Source organism: Saccopteryx bilineata, chromosome 1 (genome assembly GCF_036850765.1).
Source record: "Saccopteryx bilineata isolate mSacBil1 chromosome 1, mSacBil1_pri_phased_curated, whole genome shotgun sequence".
In the NCBI taxonomy this organism is placed as follows: Eukaryota; Metazoa; Chordata; class Mammalia; order Chiroptera; family Emballonuridae; genus Saccopteryx; species Saccopteryx bilineata.
Window position 1 is genome coordinate 106,118,648 of NC_089490.1, and position 23,690 is coordinate 106,142,337.

The window sequence follows — 23,690 nt, forward strand, 5'->3', positions numbered from 1 at the left end:
GTCACTGAGCCCTGTGGTAGGTGCCCTCTCTTTTCTGTCGCCCAGAGCATGTCTGAGCTCCCCTTAGGGAAGAGGAAAACTGGGGCCTTTATTTGATGCCCCCTTCAGTGTTCAGTGGTCCACGGTGGGAGGCTGCCATGTTTCATCCAAGGTAGGACAGACTAGCATCTCCCGTGACCCTTTCTCTGAACAAGTTATATATTCTTTCCAAAGGAGATCGGAAGTCCTTTAATGAAGGATTCAATGGTTGCTACAAAGTCATACTGAACTGGGGAAGGAGATGATTAGAAGCATCGCTGGTCTTCTGCACTAGGTCCGAGGTGGCCAGCCCCACAGCTGACTTAACTGGTTAAGGTCTTGGCATCACTGTCTTTTTAGGCACTTGGGTGACATTAATGTGGGGTAGGCAGAAATACTGGCTGGGCCTTCAGGGCTGTGCTACATGGACCTCGAGTATACCTGAATTCTTTCCACTTCTCCCTTCCCCCCTTGGTCTCTCCCACCTGCTCCTTTTCCCTTAAGCACAACCCCACTCATCCCTGTAGAAAATAACAAGCTAGGTAAGTCCTGCTCCAGTCTTGCAAATTTCACAGCCTGTGAACTACCTACAGGTGGGTTGCAGTTTCTGTTGACTCCACCAGGGGCAGCATTGAGCACAGGTCTCGGGGATTGCTGACTCAGACCTGTGGGGGTTGAGCGGAGACCATGTTGGTATGGATGAAGTTGAGTTCTGATGCTGTCTTCCTAAAATAAGATCCGAAATTATAGGCCTGACCTCAGTGAGGATTCTTTCTCTTCCTGAGGCATGTGCTCCACCTTACCTGGGTTGTATTTGTTTCCTTATACTAACTTAGCAGGAAAATTGATAAACCCAAGTGGCTTCTTTATTGAAGGCAACCCACACAATAAGATCAAACTACATATATCCTGATTTTTTTCACTTTATTGTGAGAATTCTCCCGTGTCATTAAATGTTTTTGGAAAATATGTCTATACATGATGATGTGTTTTATATATATATATTTTGCAAATTATGTACCATAATTATTTATACCATCCCTCTATGGTTGGACATTGAATCAGTTTGCACTTTTTCCTCTTATCAGTCACTGCTATGAATTTTTTCATACGTAAACCTCTGATCCAGTCACAGATTACTTACTATGAAAAATGCTAGTACCTTGTTTCAGCCTTTGATCTCTCCTTGGTGCTAAGGGAAGTGTTCACACATGGCACCTGATATAAATTCGTAGACTGCACTCATGGTCTAGATCAGCTTTCACTGGGACCTATAAAACCTGTCTCTTTAACATTAAGCTATATGAAATCACCAGATCATGCCAAGCCCAATTAGCAACAGTCATAAGCTGTTCAATCTATAAAGAGGCATCTCGTATTTTGTTGTATTTGATTTCTGAAGTGCTATTAATGGAAACCATTAAGGTCCTAGAGAATCAAAATGCATTTTAAAAACACTTTGCAGTGAATGTATCATGGCTATTTATTCATAGCTACAGCAACATAGTCTTCTGTTCAAATGATGTCTTTCAAGAGGCACTACGTGACAAATCATAGGAAGTGCCAGGTTTAAAACTACCTTGCTGGTGCTCCTGGTGCTGATGTACACCATCAAATGCAAACCACAGCAACACGTGCAGATGTGACGGTCAGGTACAAACAGCATATGTGTGCCTCTGCACGCAGGCACACGTGCGCGCACACTTAGTCTATGCGCGATGGTGATACCTCAGTGACTGAAGTGAGAGTCAGCTGTTGAGTCATCAGGAGAAGTAGACTGGCAAGACAGAGAAGACCGAGATCCCAAAGCTACCTGCTGCTGCCTCTGAGGTGGAGAAACTTCTGGGAATCAACTGTCAAGGCTTTCGTTTGACCCATGTGGGACTTCACTGTCTGCCCAATCCTGGGCCCAGAATTGCTCCTGGAACACCACTTAACCAAGTCAGGTAGAAGCCATTTATTTTTCATTCCCAGGAGGATGTCAGAAGCTGTTTCCAGTCTCTGTTTTGCTGATAGAAACTCTCATTTTGGTATGAGGGGAAGAGAGATTCAGCCAAATTCAATCTGAGAGTATCTTGCTTCCTAAACAATCTAGAGGCAGCCGGAGAGTTACGATTTAAAAAAAAAAATCATTCAAATATTTTTTATGCATATTCTGTGGGCTGGTGCAGGTGGGGTTCTTTCAGGCTCTTATTATCTCTTTTTGTTATGTATAACTTTGCAACTTTTATTTCTGAAAGTTCCTAGGAAAGGCATTGAATAAAGTATAAAGTTGTGTTCTGACCAATTTGTAGCAATTGATGAGATGACCTTTCAGGCCACATTCTCTCTGATGAGCAGATTGGCTCAGTGTGCGCCCCAGAGGTGACCGTCATTCCCTCTGCTTACTTCCTTTTGTTAGAGGAAGAGGTGATCCAATTACCACGTGTCCCTGCCCTTACTTGGCCTCAACTGAATGGATGTCAGACTCAACAAAAGTCAATTAGATTTTCTGCCCAGAGGAGTTGGAGTCAGTGATTCTGACTGAGTTGGCTAGCTGTATGGATCTCTCTTTCTTGTGATCCTCACATAGCTTCAAGCATATCAGCCTTCTGGGTAATGTCTTCCTTTAATATCCAAATATAATGTTGTAAGTGCTGTGAGGGAGACAAATGCCATGCATTAACAAATTTCATTTCCTTTTTCTCTTCTTGGGCACACAGGAAGCCCACATTTGCCAGCCTGCCTTGCAGTTAAGTGGGAATTGTGGACGGAAGTGATATAAACAATTTCCACTCTTGTTCCTTAAAACATACAATTCCCCAGTCTTCTCTTTCTCTTCCACAGTGACATTAGAGGTCACCTATTCAAGATGGGGTAGCTATAAGATGGAGGAGATACGTGAATGCAAAGGCCGACTATAGGCATTGTTCTGTGCTATTTTATAGAAGTGGACTTGAGCATCCACTTTCATCTGCTTTCAGCGGGGCTTTAAAAAAAAGATATTTCTATATTTACCTATTATTTATCTGGACTTGGTGAGAGGGGACGAAATTTCTCTGTTTGTCTCTGCCACCTTGAAACTGGTCTACCCTCTAAAATATGGAAACAGGAGAGCTATTTCTTCATATTCTTTGCTCCTTAGTGGAAATTTTTTCTTTCTATATCCAGCCCAATGCCCCTTGTAAGTACAGTGTGCTCAGTAAGGAGCAGGCAATTTAGTTTCCCCAAACTCAGTTGTATCCACATGGGTTTTCCAAATATAAAAATAATTTTTTCCATCTCTGGTTTCTCGAAAAATCTTTGTGTGTGTGTGTGTGTATGTGTGTGTGTGTGTGTGTGTGTGTGTGTCTGCAACAGAGAGAGACAGAGAGAGGTACAGATAGGAACAGACAGACAGGAAGAGAGAGAGATGAGAAGCATCAATTCTTCGTTGCGACACCTTAGTTGTTCATTGATTGCTTTCTCATATGTGCCTTGACCGGGGGGCTACAGCAGAGCAGGTGACCCCTTGCTCAAGTCAGCGACCTTGAGCTCAAGCTGATGAGCTTTGCTCAAACCAGATGAACCCGTGCTCAAGCTGGCGACCTTGGGGTTTCAAACCTGGGTCCTCCACGTCCCAGTCCTATGCTCTATCCACTGTGCCACTGTCTGGCCAGGCTCAAAAAATCTTTGATCTTACAATTTCAAGAAAATACCAAATGGCTCCACTGAAGACCATGCCTTTTGCCTCCATGTTAACAGCCTACATAATATCAGTCACATATTAATATCAATCACAACTACCTGAGTTCAGGAATATGCCGTATGTGCATAGCCCCTGGAGTTAATGCCTACACCCTTTGAGGAGGGGTTCTCCTGCGTTTCACTGGGCATTTCTGGTTGCCCAGACTGGTCTCTGATCCCTGCAGGAAAGAAACCTCTGATTGCTTTTCTTACAAATAAGTTAAATTCTATAATTCCTGATTTGATAGCTGTTTTAATCTTGTAGAAATAGCTTGGGTGGGGGGAGCAAAAAAGCTAAAACTTGTCAAGTATACCCCACTTGCCTGCATTTTATTCCATGTACTTTATCTCATTTAATTTTCCCAATCACCTTGTAAGAATCACTACCCCCATCTTTTTAATGGGAAATCTGAGTCTTGGAGATGGAATGACCTGCCCAAGCCTGGGCTGCTCAGTAAGGAGCAGGAGCAGGATTTAAACCCAAGGGCAACGTCCATGTCTTCAGAACCCATCCCACTGAGAAGTGGATATGTTTTGTTAAAACTGTTGTGGAGAATGTGTTCTCATAATAATTACTATTCATTCAGCTCTTATAATGAATAAATCTTATCCCTAACCACAGAATATCTTTCCTCACCTGCAAGAATAATAAGGAGGTTCACATTAAAAAAAAATTAAGTGATTATTACTAAGCACAACATCAGTTTTTTAAGAGCCTGAATGATCATTAAACACTAATTATAGCTGGGAATCTATTATCTAGAAAGGTAATAATTATAAAGTAATTTAAAAATAAATATAAAAATAATATTTGTTGTTGAAAATTTGGATAACACAATAAAGTTAAAAGAAAATAAGATCTATAATCATGTCATCCAAAGGAAAATATATTTAACATATTTTGAAGATTTTGAAAAGTGGAATTATTTCATAAATCATTTTGCACACTGTGCATTTCACACAGTCATGAATGTTTTCTAATTCAGCACAGGATTTTTAAGATATAAATTCACGGCCCTGGCCGGTTGGCTCAGCGGTAGAGCGTCAGCCTGGCGTGTGGGGGACCCGGGTTCAATTCCTGCCCAGGGCACATAGGAGAAGCGCCCATTTGCTTCTCCACCCCCCGCCTTCCTCTCTGTCTCTCTCTTCCCCTCCCACAGCCAAGGCTCCATTGGAGCAAAAGATGGCCCGGGCGCTGGGGATGGCTCCTTGGCCTCTGCCCCAGGCGCTAGAGTGGCTCTGGTCACGGCAGAGCGACGCCCCAGAGGGGCAGAGCATCGCCCCCTGGTGGGCAGAGCATAGCCCCTGGTGGGCGTGCCAGGTGGCTCCCAGTCGGGCGCATGCGGGAGTCTGTCTGACTGTCTCTCCCCGTTTCCAGCTTCAGAAATTAAAAAATATATATATATATAAATTTACTGATTGTATAATGTAATATTATACATACAGACTATTTCTCATCTTGTTTTTGAACTTTCAGCCTGTTTTCAAATGAAAAATTTCAAGCTGAAATTGCTACAATGGATATTCTGATTATTACCTTGAAATAGATTTCTAGAAATGGTGTCAGTAGGTCAGAGAATATATTTTTCAAGCAAAAAATTTTTAATTATATTTTGAATAAGTAATACATGCACATGGTTCAATAATCAGAATGAGCTAAAAGCCTACAGACACATCTGTTCCATCCCCTGCTCCTGACCTCTCTGAGTAACATCTTTTTTTAGGTTCTTGTCCCCCCCCCCCCCCAGTGTATTTTTCTCAAGTGTTTATCCTTACTTCCCTCATTACAAAAAAGGAGACTATTTCACACTCTGTTCCCATTTGCATTATGTTCTTTGGTGTGAATGACTCAGAGTTTACTCCACCAGGCCCCAGAGTTGTTCTTTCTTATCTTCTGCTGTTACAACAAAGCTACAATGAATAACTATGACACATGTCATTACATCTGTGTTGGAGAATATATGTGTTATAGATTCCAAAAATTTGGACATAAGTATGCAGAGCTCCAGGCAAATATTCTTTGCAGGGCCCTTCACCACGTAAGTATTTTGGTTTTTAAAAATTTTACAAAAGTCTTGGACCCCTGTGAGTTATAAGGGTTTATCAATGAAGATTTAATATAATGAGTAGAAAAGAGGAGCTTATGTATTTGTTGATTGTTCAATAAATGCAAACAAAGATTCTTCATAGTGTCTAGGCACAATCTTTTTGTGTAACTGTCAAATGTGTCATTCCCAGTTAATTTCTCTCACTTTTAGGATAAAGGTAGCAAAGTTGTGATTACTTGCGATGCTTTGGCTCTTCAGAACCTATTTATATTGAAACAGTATGGATTTTCTGGCCTCTGCAGTTTCCAACACCATTTAGTTAATACTGTTTATGTCCCTTACTCGTGTAGCTCCATCATCCTTCCTGCCTGCTGTAAATAGTGGCTTCCAATGACTTTCTCAAAGGTTGTTAACTGCCTATTATGGGAGCCAAAAATGCTAATCTTACCTGAAAGTATGTAGGAAAATGTGAGGCTAATCTTTTTGATCATGTTAACTTTACTGATTAGAATTTTATAGTGTAAATATAGAGTAACACATCTTCCAACCCTGTCTTCTCTTGAACTTTTAGGCTGTGGTTACATTTCTACACATAATTTCTTTCAGTGTTGGCTGCACACTGACAAAGATTCAAGCATCAGTCAGGCTCCTGAAACTGTCCCTAGGTCCATCTGTGCACTCACCCCCTTGTAAAACGCATGTATGGCAAGAACCTTCTAAGTCAGTTTAACCAGGAACTCCACACACGCCCCTGAATCTGCTATCTGATCATCTTCTTCATCCTCCCCAAGCCATGTCTGATCATCCTGGCCTGCCTTTAGCCAAGAATCCTGTTAGGTCAACCTAGCCAGAATCACCTTTATCTCTGGTGTTTCCTCATAGTAATTTTCCATTCACTCACCCCAACACTGATACTGGCCTATAATTCCCACTGGCCTATTCTGTATTTGGAGTTGAGCCCCATGTCTCCCCTTTGCTGCATAATCCCATTGCTATGGTCCCTATACCTATCATGATGGTCCTAAATAAAGTCTACCTTATCCTCTTTAAAATGTGTCCTCGACACCCTGGCCGGTTGGCTCAGTGGTAGAGCGTCGGCCTGGCGTGCAGGAGTCCCGGGTTCGATTCCCGGCCAGGGCACACAGGAGAAGCACCCATCTGCTTCTCCACCCCTCCCCCTCTCCTTCCTCTCTGTCTCTCTCTTCCCCTCCCGCAGCCAAGGCTCCATTGGAGCAAAGTTGGCCCGGGCACTGAGGATGGCTCTGTGGCCTCTGCCTCAGGCGCTAGAATGGCCCTGGTTGCAACAGAGCAACGCCCCAGATGGGCAGAGCATTGCCCCCTGGTGGGCATGCCGGGTGGATCCCAGTCGGGTGCATGTGGGAGTCTGATTGCCTCCCCGTTTCCAACTTCAGAAAAATACCAAAAATAAAATAAAATAAAAAGTATCCTCAAATTACTTTTTCTTTAATAACCCTGCCTCTCACACTGTCACCAGTAGGGAGGCTGGGCGAGGGCCCCGGAGCATAGTGAGAATGGTCTTGCCCATACAATGAATGGCTGTTCCTTGTCCAATAAAATTTAAGACTGCCCTGGGAGAGCATGACATCACCATACCAACTGGCGGGAAGAGAGGACACCAACTGCACAGGCCAATTGCAGAACAGTGGTCTTTAAACCCTCAGAGGAGAAAGAAGTGGCCACCCCCAGCGGGTTACCTGGCACATGGAACGAGAGGGTGGGGAGACCTTCCTGAGTGCAACTGACTGGGGGGGCGCGCAGGGGAAAGGTGGCTGCCACCACCCCACCACACTCGGAGGCTCTAGACCAGAGGCAATGCTGCAGTTAGAATGCTGACAACAGAGATCTGGGAACTGGGGACCGACTGTGGCCCAGAGCTCCGAACTTGTCTTGTGTCTGATATGAGTCACTCCAAATCAATGTCAGTATCGTTCTGGAAACCTGTTATCGTTTTTCACCAGTGGGAATAATAAGCTTACCTTCTTGGAGCTGGGGCCAGCCGTAGAACCCAGGGACTACCCCGTCGGCAGGAGTCAGACTTCTTGGAGGCAGCAGGTTGATCCCACACAAGGTTGATCCCTAACGGAGAAAAACAGAAATTGGGCTCACCATCAGCTTGACTGGTCCCAGGCATTGGATGGTGATTTACAAAACTATAAGATAGTTGTTTTTTGCAAATGGAGCCCATACAGGATCAGTTTCAGGTTGGGGTACCTGGCTGGACGGCAGTGCTGATCCTGGCTAGTCCCAGGTGCCTGAGGAAGACTTAGAAATAGTCTGAAGAATCCGCTCTAGAGCAGTGGTACGAGAACTTTGTGTATTATGGGCCAGAGAGTAAATATTTTAAGCTTCACAGGCTATAGGGTCTCTCATACCTACTCAGTTCTGTTGTTGTAGAGGGAAAGACAAATGTAACCAAATGGGCATAGTTGCATTCCAGTAAAACTTTATTTACAGAAACAGGCAGGGAACTGGATTGGGCCCGCGGGCTGGATCCCTACTGCTGCTGTGGCCGCAGGCCTGGGGCAGAGGAGTCACTGCTTGGAGCTAATGGTGGTAATAGTGGGACTACAGGCTCAAAGGATAAATGTATCTATAATTTTGGTAGGTAAAGTTAGAGTCCTTTCTACAGAGCGTTTATCATAGTAAATTTATCATTTACCACTAGCAATTGTGTCCATTTCCCTATAGCTTTGCAAGAGAAGATTTTATCTGATTTTGAATTTTTGCCAATTTGATAGTAAGAAATGAAATTTCAGTGTGGCTCTAGCATTTCTTTCTGTAATACTGAGCATCTATTTTTTTTTAATGAACCATCTGTCTTTGGCTATTTTAATATTTTGTTGTTAGTCATTTTCTTCCAGATTTATGTTAATTCTTTACATATTAAAGAGATTAGCCCTTAATGCATATTCTGTAGCTGTTGGATACAGTAGTCTATATGTGCCACTAAGGTCAAAGTGGTTGATTGCATTGCTCAAATGTTTGAGATACTTAGTAGTCAGTCAAGTGGAGCTGTCCTGCAGGCATTTGGAAATGTAAACCCACAACTCCAGCAAGATGCCTGGACTGGGAAACACGTTTGGGAATAATCTGTATAAATGGCATTTGAAACAATGAGATGGCTGCAGCCAATTAAGCCCACCATGCTCTTTTATCGCCAGTGCGCAATGGCTGCAAACAGCACCCTTGGTAGTGCAGGCAGCCTGTTGCTGGCATGGGTTGCCTTAGGGGCTTTGGATGCAGCCCTTTCTGGTGGATACTCATATTTGACCTCACGGTGTCCCCAGTCTAGGCTCCAGACAGGTATGAGGGGTGCCTTTGGAAAGCCCCATGGCACAGTGGCCAAGGTCCCCATTGGCCAAGTCATTATGTCCATCTGCACCAAGCTGCAGAACAAGGAGCATGTGACTGAGGCCCTACGCAGAGCCAAGTTCAAGTTCCTGGCCACCAGAAGGTCCACAGCTCTAAGAAGTAGGGCTTTACTAAGTTTAATGTAGATGAGTTTGAAGACATGGGGGCTGAAAAGTGACTCATCCCAGATGGCTGTGGCGTCAGGTACATCCCTAATCGTGGTCCTGTGGACGAATGGTGGGCCCTGAACTCATAAGAGTCTTTGGCACTAATAAATCCTACTTCTTGTCCAAAAAAGGAAACAATGAGATGAGTTAGGTCTCCTAGGAGGATAGAGAAGGGGTAAAAACACTGAGCCATAGTGTATTCCAATACTTATGATTGAGGAGAACCAACCAGACAGACAGAGGGCTTCCAACATCATAGAAAACAAAACAAAAGGAGACCTTTTTGGAAGTCAAATGGAGAGAAAGCATTTCAGTTAGGAAGGAGGCTGTCAAAAACTTTTGGAGACTGAATAAGAGGAGAATTCTTACTGAGAATTGATCACTGGATTCGGCAACATGGGGATTGTTGGTGACCTTGAGAGGAATATTTCCAGTTGAGTGGTGGATACAAAAGCCTGATCTCCCAGACAGCAAAGCGATTGGAGAAATATAGCAGGCTGCTGGGCAGCTGGTTAACTTGCTGTCTGAGGTTATACATTTAAAGGTCTGTCTGAGCAGCTACGTATTTTTCATCAGCCCTGTTTAGCTGCTCAGGTGCAGACAAAGCATAGGTGGAGAGCTGTAGCTAACCAGAGCTGTCCAGTAAGTACAGAAGTGGTAGCTGAAGATGTTTGGATTGATGGACCCAGGCATCTTAAGCTGAAAAATGAGAAGAGAGTTTAAAACAGTGAAAAAGTCAGAAAGCAATGGATTGCAGGTCTCGGTATGGTCAAAGCCAATTTATTATATTCATAAATACAATTTATACACATAGATCAAACCAGTCTCCTCTGGATGAGTTCTTCACAGGTTCGACGACCCTCTAGTTTATCAAAAAACACATACGACAAGGCTGCATAAATATTTCTTCAATTTTATTCTTATTTAAGTTTACAACAATTCAAGGATGGAAGATGCCCATGATAAATGAATAGACTATACCATATATATATATGGCAAGGAAGCCCAAATACTGACTTTTAAAAATGTATTTTACTTGGGTATATCACAGATAATCTATGATGTGGAATTTTTTATGTCTTCCAGAACATATATTACCCTAAGTTTCCATTTTACCATGTTCTAAGAAACTTTATTCTTTTTTAAAAGAAAAAAATGGTCGGTGGTCAAGAATGAAAAATATGTTTTTAGAAAATTATCTGTGTGTAAATAAAGTGTCTGGTAGATTAGTGAAGGGAAGAAGTTTGGAAAGCAGGAGTTTTAATATTGTATAAAAATAAATACTGTGAAGTTACATTATTTAAGACTGATAATGGTTTTGTAAGTAAGCAAGTCATCTTATCAGTTGCATACTTATATAAAGGCTTTCAAAAAACATTAAAAAATTTTAAAGGTATCTACATCCCTCTTATAAATTAATTCAGTTAATCAATGATTGACTCTTCCATGTCTTTATCTCTTTCCCCATTACATGTCTTTTAGACACTTTGTTGCTGTAAACAAGACTGGGTAGCAAAAGGGAAAGGAGATATATAGAACTCCAACCAGTCATCCTTGTTATTTATCAGCGTCTATGGGAATGGTTAGATCCGGGAAGGGTGATGGCAAAGAAATGTACCATGAAATAAGGCATTGTTCTTTAGTCTAACATTTTCACTTGTTTGTGTTTACCTGGGTCTTAGGAACATAAATAATTCACAGTTGGCGCTATTGACTATCAAGATATAGTAAGTGGGGATTTCCCTGTGTGAAATCTAAAAGCAGCAGCAGTGCTCTGCTCTACTTCAGACAACCCTGCTTCTCCAGTTGCTCCCTCTCGGGTAGTTAGTTGGGCACTCCTGGTGCGTTCGGAGGGTCACACAAAGTTCTGGCTTAGGAGATCGGATATCTGGTCTTTAGTCACAATGGGTCACTCTGCAGTTGTGCAACCTCTACAATGTAACTTCTCTTGAGTTTCAGTTTCTTTGTTGTAATATAGAAATAGAAATATCTACCTGACCTATTTCGTAGGTACTGTTGTGACTACTAAATAATATAGTATGTTTGAATGAGCTTTAGATTATGTAATGCACTAGACTAAAGTTGTTGATAAATGCTTCAAAAATGTGGTTTGCCCTCAGAAACATTGATACGTGAAGACACATGTAGCCCCATGTTCATTGCAGCACTGTTCACAGTGGCCAAGACATGGAAACAACCAAAAAGCCCTTCAATAGAAGACTGGATAAAGAAGATGTGGCACATATACACTATGGAATACTACTCAGCCATAAGAAATGATGACATCAGATCATTTACAGCAAAATGGTGGGATCTTGTTAACATTATAAGGAGTAAAATAAGTAAATCAGAAAAAAACAAGAACTACATGATTCCATACATTGGTGGAACATAAAAATGAGACTAAGAGACATGGACAAGAGTGTGGTGGTTACCAGGGGTGGGAGGAGGGAGGACATGGGAGGGAGGGAGGGAGGGAGGGAGGGAGGGAGGGAGAGAGTTAGGGGGAGGGGGAGGGGCACAGAGAACTAGATAGAGGGTGGCGGAAGACAATCTGACTTTGGGCGAGGGGTACGCAACATAATTTAATGACAAAATAACCTAGACATGTTTTCTTTGAATATATGTACCCTGATTTATTAATGTCATCCCATTACCATTAATAAAAATTTATTTAAAAAAAAAAAGAACAAAAAAAAATGTGGTTTGCTGGGCACTATTTTATGCTAAAAAAATCACAATAAGAATCACTGGGAAATATAAATGCTTATGAATCATATGGCCCAAGTGTAAATAATTTACAAATGCTTTACAATAAATTCAAATAAATTATTTATGGATTTTTTAAATAAAAGAAATCTTTGCAGATAAATATGCATCAACATAACTCAATCATTCTTTCTTTCATAAGAATGTTCACTATGTGACATTATAACTCTCCAAAGGAGAAATTCTATAATTTGTTCAGTTCTCTGCCTTTGAAGCTTTAGTATAAGGCAGAAGAATGGAATAATTGAAGTTTTAAAATAATCAAAAATATATAACTCTAAACCACAGTCCCTTTATTTTAAAGAGCTTAATAGGAATACCTCCCCATATATATATAGACAACCTACAATTTATTTAATATTAACACTAACTCACAACTTAAACTATGATGACTGAGTTTAATGTGAATATTTCTTCCCTCATCAATTAAATTATTTAAATATCTAATGGTCTTAAAAATGAACTATATGTGACATAAGAATGCTTACCTATTGAATAACTAAGGTGTTGGTCAAGTATTTGGAATACAGATCAGCATTTTAGAAAAATATTTGAGACATAGCAGTGAATATGATAGAGTCCCATGTATTGACAGAACTAAGCCTGTGCAAACTGATATGTACACGCATGAACAATCACTGAAGTAACTCACCAACTTCTCTTAAAATGGTAAGTCTCCATACACTTCTTTAGAAGAGCAAATGAATCACTTGCCCATTCTAAATCTTATAATATCTTGAGTATATTAAATGGTACATTTGTTTTTAATAAGAAGAAACAATTATAATGTAGGTAAGAAATGTTAAATTCTGGGCAGTAACAAAATGTTTGGACCAAATAACAAAAGTATATCAATAAAATGTGTTTAAGAGTAACTATATAATGCTAATATTCTAATAGCTTTATGATCTTTGCTATCAACCAGCCAAGATTCAATTTCTATCAAAAGCTTCTCTTTCTCTCTCTCACAACCACATACACATACACACACTCACACAAAAATTTCTTACACATCTTGTCTCTACAAATGCAGCTCAGGCTATCTTCTGTTTTTGACTATTAAGTCTTCTGAAAAAGATCAACATTCTTTCAACAAATCAATGATCAAAAATGACACAATGCTTTCATTAAAGATCTCAAAGTCGTTTTGTGTTTGAAGGGCAGCCTGCCAAGAGCTTGCAGAGATGAAATGAAATTAGCATTGGCTCAGGGTAATTCATAAAAGCAGGTACAGTGAATTTATCTTATGCTCAGCAGAACATACTTAAGTCAGGTTAGGAGCAAGTCATTGGCAAATGTATCCTCAGCTAGCAGAGAGGTGGGTGTAGTCAAAGTTATTAAAAGTGTGGTCACGCCCCTTTCATTTTTTGTTATGCCACACGGCACAACACATCTGTGAGACAGAAAGGCTAAACGAGAACTCTCCTCTAAACTGGCATTATAAGTTAAACTATAATCAAGTACATCTCTGCTATGTCTGTGGTTTTAAAATTATTCATTGTAAACATCCTATATTCTTTCCTATTTAATTAATTTCAGAGCTTGAAATTGTATCTATGTCTATGTGACATTATCATTTATAAAGCAGCATAAATATTGTTCATTCTGGTTTCTACACAAATTCCTTTAAAAAATGTTAAGGCCATTTAATTGAATCAGGGCCAACTGAAGAGTACCCTGGCAGAAGTCAAACAACTAACTTAAGATTTTTGAAAAAAGAGCCGTTGGTGGTTATCTTGTGTTTTTCCTTCTTGGTCACTTGAGAGTAGTTTGTAGATTTATTAGTCTCCAACATCTCCATCTCGATCTCCAATAAGCCAAAGAAAATGAAAACTTAAGGCTAACAATGCTGTCCCCAGCAGATCGCCCAATGCTGTCAGGTAGGGGATGGAGAAACTATCCGGGTCTTTTCCTTTCCTCCAGATGTGATGGACCATCCAGTCAGCGATCCACAGCAAGGTAAATACCTACAAGAGAACAAAGAGGTCACTCCGTTGCCTGAGTATTCCTGGCCTGAGAAACGTGGCCATGAGGCTAACCTATTGCTTTCTGAGCATTAATAGCAACATGTCTACGAATTATGTTTGCCAAGAAGAAATGGTTAATTGGCAGGAAGATTTTCTTTTCACAAAAAAAAAGTTCATGTATCTCTGCAATTAAGTTTTTCTTCAACAATTCACATAAATCTTCTTATTTTATTCTAGCCCCCCAATATCCACAATCATCCTTATACTGAATAGTATTGTATAACTGCCAAACCAGTTCTATGTTTCAACTTCCTTCTATATGAAAACCCTGTGAATAAAGATGATACATGAAGGATATAAATATTAAAATTAGGAATCATTTAACATTGGATATGCAGGCATATCAATTAAAATAAAGATGGAGAACTGACCATTCACTTACTAATTATAAGACCATTGGTGGTTTGCAAGGAAAATTATAGTGCAATGGTAAGAACAATAAACCAAAGGTAAGTGCATTGAGGAATGACTTATCTATAGAGATACTCACATAGGAAGAGTCAAAGTATCTTAAAGGACTACTCAAACACTAAGGTTATATGTGTGTTTTCTGGGATATCAGGAATACAGGGGTGAGTGAAAGTAGGCTTACAGTTGAGAGTACATGAAACAGAGTTTATTCTTGTGTTATTTACTAATTATTGTATTATTTGTTTGTATTACAACTATAAACCTACTTTTGCCCACCCCTGTATAAAGACCTTTGTGATGCTTTGATCAAATAAATGTTTGTTTGCTTTTTAATTCATTTAGACTAGGAGGATTCTCTAATTCTCAAACTTCCAAAGGAAGACAAGGGATTGAGAGTAGAGGGATAATATTTACTGGTTTTGGACAAGCTGGCAAGAACAGTAGAGTGATTAAGAGCCCTTTTCTGTGACTTACTAGCTGACTGCAGACAAGTTACTTAACTTCTCTGACTCTTATTTCTCCAAATGAACATTAGAGATAATGGTACCTACCTCATGAAAATGTTGTGAGGATTAAATAGACCCAATAATTGAGTGCCTGGCACACAAATTGTCAATAGTGTCTGCTATTAGCAGATTTTTAGTGTCTCTGCTATTACTATCTGCGGCCTCTCAGATGTTGGGCACCCGTGGTATGTGCAGGAGGAAGCCCATTCTAGGTTCAGAGTCTGCGCCAAGAGTCTACTACCTGCCCTGGCCGGTTGGCTCAGCGGTAGAGCGTCGGCCTAGCGTGCGGAGGACCCGGGTTCGATTCCCGGCCAGGGCACACAGGAGAAGCGCCCATTTGCTTCTCCACCCCTCCGCCGCGCTTTCCTCTCTGTCTCTCTCTTCCCCTCCCGCAGCCAAGGCTCCACTGGAGCAAAGATGGCCCGGGCGCTGGGGATGGCTCTGTGGCCTCTGCCTCAGGCGCTAGAGTGGCTCTGGTCGCAACATGGCGACGCCCAGGATGGGCAGAGCATCGCCCCCTGGTGGGCAGAGCTTCGCCCCTGGTGGGCGTGCCGGGTAGATCCCGGTCGGGCGCATGTGGGAGTCTGTCTGACTGTCTCTCCCTGTTTCCAGCTTCAGAAAAATTAAAAAAAAAAAAAAAAAAAAAAGAGTCTACTACCTTTTGCTACTCTGACAAGTAGGCCATGGCAGTGAGGTGTCTCCTTGGGTTCGAAACCTCTGTGTGCTGTAGTTTAGCTCTGAAACCTTTACCAGGGTGGTAAATGGCTTGTCCAGACAGAGACGTACACCTAGTCCCAAGGAGTGAACTTCAGATGTCTTTGGATATCTGTCAGAGAAAGAGGATGCACTTCTGTCCTTTTTTTTTTTTTTTTCCACATGAGGTTGATGCTTCCTTAGGGTTTTTTTCGTGTTCTCTTTCTTTGGAATTTTCTTAAACATGTGCTGATGCAAAACATGGGAAAAAAACAAGAAAGAGAAAAAACTGGAATCCAGGAAGCAGAAGAGCCAAGCTCAGTGCAGTGAGGGAAGCCCCCTGGGAGCTGTGCTGCGGGCTGGAAGCCAGTCAGGCTGAGCCAGGGATGGAGCACTCTGGGCAAAGGCAAATTGGCAAATGATCTGATATAACAGAGTTATTATAATTATAATTATAATTAGGGGCCAAAACTAATTATATGTGATAGCTGTGCTGGAGCACTTGGAAAAAAATTAAGCATAGGCATATAGCAAACAGTGCAAGTAAAAAAAAAAAGGGCGATTATCACCAAAAATAAATTAAAACAGATAAGAGGTAAGGAACTGTAATATACTACTTGGCTCTGTAATGAATAATATTGGCAGTCATAGACTAGAACAATATTTACTAAATAAAAATTGAGCACTACTTACATTTGGAGGATGAAAGTTGGGGAAATAAGGTATGAGGTAAGATAGTTAAATCTTCAACTACCATAACTAAAAGTCCATAAATAATTTCTTGAATTGTTAAAGCAAAATGAGCAACCCAAGTAAAATAAAATATGGAGATAGATAACAGAAGAAATAGCTAAAGGAGCTCTGGAGGACTCTAAGTATCCAATGTTTTATACATATATATTCTTCAATATGTTTTCATAAATGAGTTATGAAATTATTTAATGTAATTGGTCTTTTTAAAAAAACGAACCAAGCCAGTCCAATAAATACATTTCTGAGGACCAACCAAACAGCAGCAGTCACACCCAAGTAACCATACTTTTACAAATGGCACCAAGCCACTCAAGCGCTTGAACACCTGCTGACCCGAGCTCCATGATTCTCTAAAACCCCACAAGATCAATTGTTTGCTCTGCTTGGAGAGATTTTGCCTCATCCCAGCATCTTTCCCTTATGATAGCAATAAATTCAACTTCGCTTTTTTAGTTCTGATACTGAGTGATGGTCTCATCATCCTTTGATATCTTTAAATGTCCCTTTTTATGAATGCAAATATTTCTTGCTTTAATACATTTCCCTAGATGGCACAAAAATTTAGATTAGCTTTGTTATTCAAAACTAACATGGATATTAGCTTTAAAATAAAACAAGTGGTATGGGGCTAAATAGTTTTTTTTTTAATAATGAAACATTTTAAATTATAGAATGATTCAGGTATTTTGGGGGTGAATAAGCCTGGGGTCACACTCAAACAAGACTTTATTCTGAAAAAATTGGGGAATGGCTTTTATGTTTTCCAATTAGTCCTTTCACACAGTGATGCTATAAGATATTTTTTGTAAATGAGTGACAGTTCCTCTAAACAGCGTCTGCAGTCTCAGCAGGGTTCAGCGCGCAGGCAGCAGCATCCTAACCAGAACCCTAGAAAGAGATGGCTCAGCTCTTCTGTCCTGTCTCCTTATTCAGACCTGACAAGACTGAAAAGAGCTCCCTTTCTCCATGACGTGCCACACAGGGAACCAGGATGCTTCTCCTCTAATGAGGCAGGCAGTCGTTTCATCTTCTGTACATGCCTGGCCTGGAGCCCAAGCACCCCTGCCTACAGAATTAATCATAAATATGAATTACAAAAACTGCCTCAACACAAAGTCCCTATAACCTTAGCTATAATAGCATAATCACACTATTGCATCACAAAAATGCAATCACATGGCTAAAAAGAAATGTCAAAAATTCACCAATTTCAATTTCCTCCCTTAAGATAACTATTAATCAACTCCCAAAGTTAAGTAGATATTTGTACAAATAGAAAAGAAGTATTAGAACTGTAGGTCTTCCCCTTACTTTTCCTTCATCATTCTCTTCACATTCTTCTCTCAACCCAAGATAATTGACAGAAACCAATTAAAAGACAGAGGCAGAACAGTCACACAGCAAGAATAAAGAGATCCTTACTTTCCTGTTGGAATCTAGTGGGTTTAAATCTTGAGTAGTGACAAAGAGTGTGAGTGAGGTCAAAGAACCTGTTAAAGTCCCCCAGTTGGTTAGCTCTTTCCTTTCAGATGCCACCTGGGAATAGGATTCGAGTAAGCATCGAAACATAAAAGACATAACCACACCACTTAATAAGAACCTACTATGTAAGTACCAGGTATTTATACCTACCATGCAAAGAGGAATCATTATCCTCATTTCACCGGCAAGAGCAAGAACTCAAGGCTAAGCCATCTGACTTGCTCAACTATTGGGTAGTTATTTTGGGATTCCACTTATGGTTATGTTGCTTCCATATAACTACATTCTTCCTTATTTAGATGAATGACTCCACGGAATGGGGTGTCAGAAGTATGGTAGGGATTCTTAATGCTAGATTTCTAATGCTGGATTCCATGGGGTCTGATCTTCTCACTGACACCATAAGAGACTCACTGCCCCAGTAATCCACAGTTACCAAGATGATGATATTAAAATAATAAAACAATAAATGTACTTCAGATGCCTTATCTCATTTTATTTTTAAGCAAGAGAGAGACAGACAGACAGGACGAGAGAGAGATGAGAAGCATCAACTCGCAGTTGTGGCACCTTAGTTGTTCATTGATTGCTTCTCATACCTGCTGTGACCAGGGGCTACAGCAGAGCGAGTGCCCCCTTGCTTAAGCCAGTGACCTTGGGCTCAAACCAGTAACCTTGGGCCTCAAGCCAGAGACCTTTGGGTGCAAGCCAGTGACCATGGGATCATTGATCATGCTCAAGCTGGCAACCCCATGCTCAAGCTGGTGAGCCCACACTCATGCCAGCAACCTCGGGGTTTTGAACCTGGGACCTCAGCGTCCCAGGTTGATGCTCCACCCATTGCACCACCACTGGTCAGGCTCATTCATTCTTCTAACAACCTATGAGGTGGGTCTAGTCATAGCCTCCTTTACAGATGAGAAAACACAGTCCCTGAGAGGTTATCTTGCCTAAGCTGCACAGGTGGAACCAGAGCCCTAGCCCCCACATACAATCCCACATTGCCTCAGGGAAATATATTAGATCACTCAAGTTTGTTGGGATTAGGGAACGTGTTGAAAATTATTGTTTTACAGAACAAACTAAACTCTCTATTCTGGTTTTCAAGATCCTTCACGATCTTGTCCGTAGTTTTCAATCTTATTTTCCATCATTTCCTTTCATAAGCCCTGTGCTCCAGAAATTCTGTTTTCTATAAATACCTTGAGTTTTCTCACTTGCTTAATGCTATTCCCTGTTGCTGAAATGGCATTTTTTATGAATTCCACAATACAAAATTTCATCTACAATAAAACTTTCCTCCCCACAAAGAGAATCTCTTCCACTTCTGTGCAAATCCTGTTAAAAGATCTAATGAAACCAGAGAGAAGAGAGAACTTTAAGGCTACAAAAGTCGCCATCCTAGAAGCTATAACTCTAAGGGCAAAACAAAGTGTCCAACTTATTCATGTAACCACTGGAGTGTAGACTGGAGCCAGACTCCGTCATGGTGTCTGGATCTGGGAAGCCACAACTTCTCTCCATGCCAACAGCCTCATCTGTAACAGGAACTAACAGTATCACTTACCTCACTGGATTCTTATGAAGGCTAAGTTCCTATCTGCAAAGTGCCTAAAATAATGCATGGGTCACGATAAATGCTATACAAATAGTTACTATTATAAGTTGTTGGGGTTTTTTGAAATATACATGCATGTATGTATATGAAAAGTGGCTTAGATCACCAAACCTTAAAAAAGAATAGTCAGAGATAAAAATCTTCCAGAAAGAGCAACATAGGTGTTAAGGAAATAAATTGCCTTATGAAGAAGAGAACCAGTATTTTTTTCCTCTCGAAAGTCACAGATCAAGAGTTCATACAGCCTGACCAGGCGGTGGCGCAGTGGATAGAGCGTCGGACTGGGATGCGGAAGGACCCAGGTTTGAGACCCCGAGATCACCAGCTCGAGCGCAGGCTCATCTGGTTTGAGCAAAAAGCTCACCAGCTTGGAACCAAGGTCGCTGGCTTGAGCAAGGGGTTACTCGGTCTGCTGAAGGCCCACGGTCAAGACATATATGAGAAAGCAGTCAATGAACAACTAAGGTGTTGCAATGAAAAACTGATAATTGATGCTTCTCATCTCTCTCCATTCCTGTCTGTCAGTCCCTGTCTATCCCTCTCTCTGACTCTCTCTCTGTCCCTGTAAAACAAACAAACAAAAAAGTTCATACAACTGAACATGATAAAGTAACTGGTCAAATCATGGCAAAACCAGCTGATTATAGACTTATAGGTAAAATACAGTAATATTGGAATCACAGAGTATACCTGGGTGCCTGAAGGAGTCTGTCTTAGGCCAAAAACATTTAAAAACAGATAGTTTCTAAACTTAAAAACAGACCAATTCAAAATTATCTATTTAGACTTGGAATATAATTTTTTCAGAAAAACAACATTTTACGTATTGTCTGGGTTCTCTGGCTAACCATAAAAGCCAATTTAACTTAATATTACTTGAGTAGTAATTATAGATTTTTAACATTAACATACTATTCTAGTTACCAGATTATTTTAATATTAACATATATTACTAATTATGTACAACAACAAATCATATTTATTGTGGGAGTGGGAATTCACAAAATCATACATCATGAATCCAGGAGGGGATTTGCGTGACAGGTAGGCTCACTACACTCCCTGGTTTACCCAGGGTAGTGCCGGTTTATACTTGTCATTCGAATTATTAATAGCTCCCTTTCATTTTCCAAAGTGTCCTGGTTAGGATGGAAACTAAATGGTTAGTGATAGTATCTTTACCCTTATAACGAGGTAAGAAATTCAGCCACAGAACCATGCTGTGACTTAGCAGATGTCATCTAGTTATAAAGTGACCAGAATTAATACCCAGAAATACTAGCTCCTAGTCCAGGAGTCTCCCTAATATACTGCATGGACTCACCAGGAGCAAGACAGTAGTGATGACTGCCAGGGGAGCCGGCGGTGTGTGCAAAATAGAAAATGCATGGGAGGAAGTCGCTCCCCTTCCCCATGGAACTTCACAGGGTCAGGCGCTGAAAGCTCAGAGATTTAAGGGATCCTTGCTTGTGAACCCTACTTCTGTTTCCACTGTACCCACATGTAGCTTCTTCCCACCACCCTACTGATATGGGACAGATTACGGGGGAAATAGGGAATTTCATTTTGGACATCTTAAGTTTGAGATGTCATTTCAACATTTAACTGGAGATATCAATTTGGGAGTAAGCTATGAAAGTGTGTGCCTGAAGCTTAGGTCACTCATCACAAGAGCAAAAAAAAAAAAAGAGTTCTGCAGTACAGAAAGTACAGAACAGGGGCCAATAAGGGGTGAGTGGGGAGGAGATGGAAGAAGCCTCAGGGCATTGAATACCCTGCTTCCATAATGAGGAAGGAAATGATAATGCTCACAGCAATGAGGATGATCAAGTGTAGCTCCTATCATTACCTTATTGGAAACGTTATGTTCCAGGAACTCCACCAAGTGCTTTATACATAGTAGCTTAGTCCAGAGATTTTCAAGCTTTGTCATCTCATGGCATACATAAACTAACTACTAAAATTCTGCAGCACACCAAAAAATATATTTTTGCCAATCTGACAAAAAAAAAAAAAAAAGAAAAAGGTGTCATTTTGGTTCATTCTCAGTGGATAGAGATTGTTGTGTTGGCTGTTGTCATTCTTTTTATTTGACAATCTAAGGAAAAAGAGGTCAGTGTCCCTGACAAAAGAGTCAGGTACTACATGTTTTAAAAGTTCTTGCGGCACACCAGTGTGCTAGGGCACACAGGTTGAAAATTGCTGCCTTTGTTCTCTGAGGAAGAAAATAATATGGCCAGAGAGGCTACGGAACTTAACTAAGGACACAAAATAAGTAACAGCAGAAATGCACACTCCTGTCTCACTCAGAGAGCTCTGATCTTTCTCCAATGTTTTGCATATTGGGATCTTATTTTCCCTCTTCTTTCCTTTGTCCCTTATATGTGATGACAGATGGTCTGGCTTATAAATATTTTTCTTCTGTGGAAACATAAATTTTTTTATGTTTCCATAGTTAAAATAATTACATGAATCATGTGACTTCAGAACTAAGATGTCAATGCTTTTTAAAAAATTTATTTTTTTTTCTTAAGTGAGAAGTAAAGAGGCAGAGAGAAAGACTCCTGCATGCACACCCACTGGGATCCACCCAGCAAGACCCCTATGGGATGATGCTCTGCCCATCTGGTATCATTGCTCTGTTGCTCAGCAACTGAGCTGTTTTAGCACCTGAGGCATGCCATGGAAACATCTTCAGCGCCCAGGGCCAACATGCTCCAACAGAGCCATGGCTTTGGGAGAAGAAGAGAGAGAGAGAGAGATGGCTAGATAGATAGATGGAGAGAGGTAGAGGAAGAAGGAAGAGGGAGAAGGTTAGAGAAGCAGATGGTCATTTTTTCTGTGTGTTCTGACCAGGAATCAAACCCAGGACTTCCATACACCAGGCCAATGCTCTATAGCTGATCCAATTGGCCAGGGCCAAAATTTGTTTTTCAATTACAGTTTTGTCAATGTTTCTTTTAGTAAGTATGTAGACCATATTTTTGTGCCAAGTATGTTCTACCAGATGAGAAATGAAAGATGTTTGCTCTTAATTTGCACTATTTGTATTGTGGCCAAGGTCATATTACAAACCATGTTTTAAAACAACCATGAACTATTATTTGTAAAAAAGAGACACTCCTTAGAAATTCATTAAACAGCCTGACCAGGCGGTGGCGCAGTGGACAGAGCGACAGACTGGGATGTGGAAGACCCAGGTTCGAGACTCCGAGGTCACCAGCTTGAGCGCAGCTCATCTGGTTTGAGCAAAAGCTCACCAACTTGAGCCCAAGGTCGCTGGCTCAAGCAAGGGGTCACTCAGTCTGCTGAAGGCCCGCAGTCAAGGCACATATGAGAAAGCAATCAATGAACAACTAAGGTGTTGCAACGCGCAACGAAAAACTGATGATTGATGCTTCTCATCTATCCGTTCCTGTCTGTCTATCCCTCTCTCTGACTCTCTCTCTGTCTCTGTAAAAACAAACAAACAAAAAAAAAGAAATTCATTAAACAATATTAACCAACACCCTATTTTATATGCAAGGCATGCAGCTGCTCGTTTAAGGTGGGCTTGGGATTTATTGAGCACAATTTTTCTTAAGAAGACAAACCTGTTGGGAAATTTGAGATATGCAATTTATATGTAAGTATAAAATTCTATAACAAATATTGCCTAGTGTTAAAATGAAGCATCTGTTTTTAAAATTATATTAATAAAAAGTATAAGTATTTCTATTTTGCTAAGAGTAGTTTCCGGCAACTGTGCTTTTACTACATGACCTTGCTCCCTGGCAAGACTCTCCTGGACTAGGAATGATACCTGGCCCAGAATGGACCATTCATATTTTTTCTTTCAGAGTTGGAATTCAACGTGGAGAAGCAGACCCAGCTCTAATGACTCTATGAATGAAAGGCATGCTATCTGCAACTGTGGGGTGGACTTCTGCCACAGAAATGCAATGCAGACAGCAGAGAAAAGACAGAGTGAGGTTGGAAGACTATGCAACTTAAAGGAGGCTGGGAGTCACAGTGCTGGAGGCTGAATGCTTTCTAGATCCCCACCTCTATCCCTCTGAAAGTGGGAGTGTCCTCCTTCCCCTCCAATTTCATATCTAGCTTCATATTTCTTGGTAATTTCC

General features: G+C 40.8%; 1 protein-coding gene and 1 non-coding gene across 5 annotated transcripts in view; one reads left to right on the forward strand and one right to left on the reverse strand.

Moving 5' to 3' along the window:
- Positions 1-8,914: 8,914 nt before the first annotated feature.
- Positions 8,915-9,037, forward strand: LOC136321152 (small nucleolar RNA SNORA70). The gene has a single exon (XR_010728443.1). It is a non-coding gene; the product is annotated as a small nucleolar RNA SNORA70 (small nucleolar RNA).
- Positions 9,038-11,348: 2,311 nt separating this feature from the next.
- Positions 11,349-23,690, reverse strand: part of SLC41A2 (solute carrier family 41 member 2) — a 116,954-nt gene continuing 104,612 nt past the window's right edge. For all 4 annotated transcript variants that reach the window (XM_066263341.1, XM_066263361.1, XM_066263370.1 and 1 more), the window contains exon 11: positions 11,349-14,046. In XM_066263341.1, the coding sequence (XP_066119438.1) occupies positions 13,861-14,046 (186 nt within the window). In that variant the 3' untranslated portion in view covers positions 11,349-13,860. The remainder of the gene's footprint in view (positions 14,047-23,690) is intronic.